Source organism: Microplitis mediator, chromosome 3 (assembly GCF_029852145.1).
Source record: "Microplitis mediator isolate UGA2020A chromosome 3, iyMicMedi2.1, whole genome shotgun sequence".
In the NCBI taxonomy this organism is placed as follows: Eukaryota; Metazoa; Arthropoda; class Insecta; order Hymenoptera; family Braconidae; genus Microplitis; species Microplitis mediator.
The window spans coordinates 12,978,452-12,984,352 of record NC_079971.1 but is presented as its reverse complement, the minus strand read 5'-3'; the positions used below and the strand labels follow the sequence as shown (position 1 = coordinate 12,984,352).

The 5,901-nt window shown below is 37.0% G+C and overlaps 1 protein-coding gene across 1 annotated transcript; it reads left to right on the top strand.

The window, feature by feature from the left end:
* The first annotated feature begins 3,717 nt into the window (after positions 1-3,717).
* On the top strand, positions 3,718-4,260 carry LOC130665898 (uncharacterized). The gene is made up of 2 exons (XM_057466526.1): positions 3,718-3,777; positions 3,847-4,260. The coding sequence occupies exons 1-2, from the start codon at positions 3,718-3,720 to the stop codon at positions 4,258-4,260; spliced, it is 474 nt and encodes a 157-aa protein (XP_057322509.1).
* The last annotated feature ends 1,641 nt before the right edge of the window (positions 4,261-5,901 follow it).

The following is a 5,901-nucleotide window of genomic DNA, read 5'->3' as shown; positions in this document are numbered from 1 at the left end:
AAATAACAAAGGAATTTTTTTAAAAAATTTAGTTTCGCAATTATTAAAAAAAAATTATTTCGCACATATCAACTGACTGGCAGTCAGCTGATTGCCAATAGTTAAACGAACGGCTGAGAATTTTTTATCTAAAATTAAGTAGAGCAAAAAAAAAATTTATTTTGCTCTTATCAACTGACTGGTAGTCAGCTGACTGCCAACAGTTTCGAAAAGAACTGAGAATTTTTTTAAAATAAAAGTCCAGTCCCGCAAAAGAAAAAAAATGTTTTTCTCTGATCAACTGACTGGTAGTCAGCTGACTGCCAACAGTTAAATGAACGGCTGAGGATTTTTTCTTTAAAAATCATGTCCCGCGTAAGAAAAAAATCATTTTTCTCTTATCAACTGACTAGCAGCTAGCTGACTGCCAACAGTTTCGAAAAGAACTGAGAATTTTTTTAAAATAAAAGTCCAGTCCCGCAAAAAAAAAAAATTATTTTTCTCTTATCAACTGACTGGCAGTCAGCTGACTGCCAACAGTTAAATGAACGGCTGAGGATTTTTTCTTTAAAAACCATGTCCTGCGGAAGAAAAAATTTATTTTTCTCTTATCAACTAACTGGTAGTCAGCTGACTGCCAACAGTTAAATGAACGGCTGAGGATTTTTTCTTTAAAAATCATGTCCCGCGAAAGAAAAAATTTATTTTTCTCTTATCAACTGACTGGTAGTCAGCTGACTGCCAACAGTTAAATGAACGGCTGAGGATTTTTTCTTTAAAAACCATGTCCTGCGGAAGAAAAAATTTATTTTTCTCTTATCAACTAACTGGTAGTCAGCTGACTGCCAACAGTATCGAAAAGAACTGAGAATTTTTTCAAAATAAAAGTCCAGTCCCGCAAAAAAAAAAATTATTTTTCTCTTATAAACTGACTGGCAGTCAGCTGACGGCCAACAGTTAAATGAACGGCTGAGGATTTTTTCTTTAAAAATCATGTCCCGCGAAAGAAAAAATTCATTTTTCTCTTATCAACTGACTGGTAGTCAGCTGACTGCCAACAGTTAAATGAACTGCTAAGGATTTTTTCTTTAAAAATCATGTCCCGCGAAAGAAAAAATTCATTTTTCTCTTATCAACTGACTAGTAGTCAGCTGACTGCCAACAGTTAAATGAACGGCTGAGGATTTTTTCTTTAAAAATCGTGTCCCGCGTAAGAAAAAAATTATTTTTCTCACCTCCGGGCGGAAAGTGGAACTTTCGTCCCACTGTGCAAAACGAAGTCGCCGCTTTCCGCCTCCGTCAAGGAGAAAAATAGTATACACTCCTCGGGAAGTAAATAAGAAAGCCTTAGACCACATGTTTGTTGACCTCGGCTTCGCCTCGGCCAACAATTACATGTGATCTGAGACATTTCTTACTTTACTTTCCTAGGTGTGTAATATACTATTTCTCTTATCAACTGACTGGCAGCCAGCTGACTGCCAACAGTTTCGAAAAGAACTGAGTTTTTTTTTTTAATAAAAGTCCAGTCCCGCAAAAAAAAATTATTTTTCTCTTATCAACTGACTGGCAGTCAGCTGACTGCCAACAGTTAAATGAACGGCTGAGGATTTTTTCTTTGAAAATCATGTCCCGCGAAAGAAAAAATTTATTTTTCTCTTATCAACTGACTGGTAGTCCGCTGACTGCCAACGGTTAAATGAACGGCTGAGGATTTTTTCTTTAAAAATCATGTCCCGCGAAAGAAAAAATTTATTTTTCTCTTATCAACTGACTGGTTGTCAGCTGACTGCCAACAGTTTCGAAAAGAACTGAGAATTTTTTTAAAATAAAAGTCCAGTCCCGCAAAAAAAAAATTATTTTTCTCTTATCAACTGACTGCAGTCAGCTGACGGCCAACAGTTAAATGAACGGCTGAGGATTTTTTCTTTAAAAATCATGTCCCGCGAAAGAAAAAATTTATTTTTCTCTTATCAACTGACTGGCAGCCAGCTGACTGCCAACAGTTAAATGAACGGCTGAGGATTTTTTCTTTAAAAATCATGTCCCGCGAAAGAAAAAATTTATTTTTCTCTTATCAACTGACTGGTAGTCAGCTGACTGCCAACAGTTAAATGAACGGCTGAGGATTTTTTCTTTAAAAATCATGTCCCGCGGAAGAAAAAAATTATTTTTCTCTTATCAACTGACTAACAGCCAGCTGACTGCCAACAGTTTCGAAAAGAACTGAGAATTTTTTTAAAAATAAAAGTCCAGTCCCGCAAAAAAAAAATTATTTTGCTCTCATCAACTGACTGGTAGTCAGCTGACTGCCAACAGTTAAATGAACGGCTGAGGATTTTTTTTATAAAAATCATGTCCCGCGTAAGAAAAAAATTAAGTTATCTTTTATCAACTGACTTTCAGTCAGCTGACTGCCAACAGTTAAACGAACGGCTGAGAATTTTTTAAAAATAAAAGTCCCGTCATGCAAAAAAAAAATTATTTCGCTCTCATGAACTGACTGGTAGTCAGATGACTGCTGACAGTTTGAGGATTATCTGAGGATTTTTCACAAGTAACAGTCCAGTCATGCAAAAAAAAAAAATTATTCTGTTTTTTTAACTGACTGCTGGCAGTTTAATGAAATGCTGCGGATTTTTTATAAAAATCTAGTTTCGCATAATTTGAAAACTAAAAATTTTTTGTTCTTATCGACTGATTGGCATGAGATGATAAGACGTTTGAAATTTTTTATTTATTTTCATCTCAGTCAAATTTCGTGACAGATTGTTTTTTTTCCATTCTATTATTAACTCACTTTTAGTATTATGCCGACAGCTAAGCCTCCATAGGACGATCGCCGATGTTGTTATTTTGTATAATTTTTATGAGTATTTCTTCAAATGCTACTGAGTATTTATAAGTATCTCTTTTACTCCTTACTGTTTGTTGCTTTCTTCAATATACTTTATTCAATTTTTTTTCTTGGAAATTTGACGCTGTGTCCAAGGCACTCGCTGTCTTTTTTTCGTTTCGCTAATTTTTGTTTCTCTTTGTTCATCGTTTTTCACTTGTTTTTAAAATTTATCGATGCAAACTATTAACAAACGTTAGTCTCTATTGAATCTTCAATAACTGCACTACTTTTCGCTATGCCTTGTGAAAATCAGTATTCTGCTCGGATTATGCGGACATGATCATGTTGTACGGCGAGTGTCACTATAACGCTAGGGATGCTTGTCGATTGTATGCTGAACGTTACCCAAACCGTGCTTGTCATCCAAACCATCACGTGATTCTCGGTGCTGCTCAACGTCTGCGGGATACTGGAAATATTTTGCCAGCCCGCGTCGAGCGTGTAGGTCGTCCTGGAGACATACGTAATCGGCGTAATGAAGATCGTGTGGTTGACGCAGTGGAAAACGATCCTCACACTAGTGTCCGCAAACTTGAGCGTCAGTTGCAGATTTCTCGTACGTCAATTAATCGTATAACTAAAGTGAGAGAATTGCATCTATTCCACGCAACTAAAGTTCAAAAATTAGGACCTGGTGATTTTGAACAGCGGATAGCTTTTTGCAACCGTATTTTGGAGATGGTTGCCAATGATCCTGACTTTCTACAGCGTGTATTGTGGACAGACGAATCACTTTTTACTCGTGAAGGGCTTTTAATCAACACAATTCGCATGAGTACGCCGTAGAAAATCTTCATTTCACTCGGGACCGCAATTTCCAAAATAAGTGGAAAATTAACATGTGGGGTGGCATTGTTGGCAACGTCGTAATTCTCCATCCTTTGCCGGACGCTATGAACGTAAGTAGGGAAATTTACGTAAATCATAATTCTTGTGATAGATCGTTTATTTAGTAAAATGTGAATTAGGGCGCCAATTATCTGACGTTCCTACAAGAAGTGCTGCCGGAAGCTCTGGCGCAGCTACCACCTGATGAACGTCCTCAGTGGTTCCAGCATGATGGTGCACCGACGCATACAGCAGCGCAGGTGACAGAGTACCTGAATGCAACGTATCCCAATTCTTGGATCGGGAGAAACGGTCCCTTTCCATGGCCTCCAAGGTCACCAGACTTGACACCTCTGGATTTTTTCTTGTGGGGTTACATGAAAGGAGTCGTTTACGAGACAGAACCTGAGGATCAGTTTGAGACGATGGCGAGAATTCAGGTGGCATACCTAAACATTACTCCTGACATGATGGAGAAAGTCAGGACAGATTTAATAAGACGCTGCCGTCTTTGCATCCAAGTTGGAGGAGGAACGTTTGAGCAGCTGCTCTAATGATAGTCATCGTTCCATAAAAACAAAACGGCCCTTTTCAGGGCCACAAAATTTTTTAAACGTAAAAAACATTCGAGTTATGAGATTTTTCGTTTGACGATTTCGCGCAATGCAACGATTAAATTTTAGATAAATTTTGTAAAATTTTTGTAGGATTAGATTTTCACCGAAAAATCCTCAGCATTTCATTAAACTGTTGGTAGTCAGTTGATAAGAGCAGAATAATTTTTTTTTTGCGGGACTGAAATTTAGATAAAAAATCCTCAGCCGTTCATTTAACTGTTGGCAGTCAGCTGACTACCAGTCAGTTGATAAGAGCAAAATAATTTTTTTTTTGCGGGACTGGACTTTTATTTTTAAAAAATTCTCAGTTCTTTTCGAAACTGTTGGCAGTCAGCTGGCTGCCAGTCAGTTGATAAGAGAAAAATAAATTTTTTTTTTGCGCTACTGAATTTTAGATAAAAAATTCTCAGCCGTTTTCGAAACTGTTGGCAGTCAGCTGGCTGCCAGTCAGTTGATAAGAGAAAAATAAATTTTTTTTTTGCGCTACTGAATTTTAGATAAAAAATTCTCAGCCGTTTGTTTAACTGTTGGCAGTCAGCTGGCTGCCAGTCAGTTGATAAGAGCAAAATTAATTTTTTTTTTGCGCTACTGAATTTTAGATAAAAAATTCTCAGCCGTTCGTTTAACTGTTGGCAGTCAGCTGACTACCAGTCAGTTGATAAGAGAAAAATAATTTTTTTTTTTTTGCGGGACTGGACTTTTATTTTTTAAAAATTCTCAGTTCTTTTCGAAACTGTTGGCAGTCAGCTGACTACCCGTCAGTTGATGAGAGAAAAATAATTTTTTTTTTTTTGCGGGACTAGACTTTTATTTTTAAAAAATTCTCAGTTCTCCTCGAAACTGTTGGCAGTCAGCTGACTACCAGTCAGTTGATAAGAGAAAAATAATTTTTTTTTTTTGCGGGACTGGACTTTTATTTTAAAAAAATTCTCAGTTCTTTTCGAAACTGTTGGCAGTCAGCTGGCTGCCAGTCAGTTGATAAGAGCAAAATAATTTTTTTCTTACGCGGGACATGATTTTTAAAGAAAAAATCCTCAGCCGTTCATTTAACTGTTGGCAGTCAGCTGACTGCCAGTCAGTTGATAAGAGCAAAATAATTTTTTTCTTACGCGGGACATGATTTTTTAAGAAAAAATCCTCAGCCGTTCATTTAACTATTGGCAATCAGCTGACTGCCAGTCAGTTGATATGTGCGAAATAATTTTTTTTTAATAATTGCGAAACTAGATTTTTTTAAAAAAATCTTCTGTTATTTTTTAAACTGGTAGCAGTCAGCTGACCGTTTGTCAGTTAATAACAAAATTAAAATTAGTTTTTTTCGCAGGACTCGATTTTCGCGAAGAGATCAAAAATTGAATAATTAAAATTTCCATTCGCGTGCATCTCGCGTTGTGAACGCCGCTGAACGACAGCCGAGCGCTCACGCGTTGAAGCTTTCCCCAGACTGTTCACCCCACTTTACTGGTTCGCGCTAATGCTTTTTTCTGATTGGCTACCTTTTTTAATTAATAACAATTTACCTGTTCGTCAGGTGAAAAAACGGCAGAGGATTTTCGTCCCAGAATTTCGTCCTCTATC

Coding starts and splice junctions, on each gene's coding strand:
- LOC130665898 (XM_057466526.1), top strand. CDS start 3,718: ATGTGGGGTGGCATTGTTGGCAACGTCGTAATTCTCCATCCTTTGCCG. Junction 3,778..3,846: donor CTTTGCCGGACGCTATGAAC/GTAAGTAGGGAA, acceptor AATGTGAATTAG/GGCGCCAATTATCTGACGTT.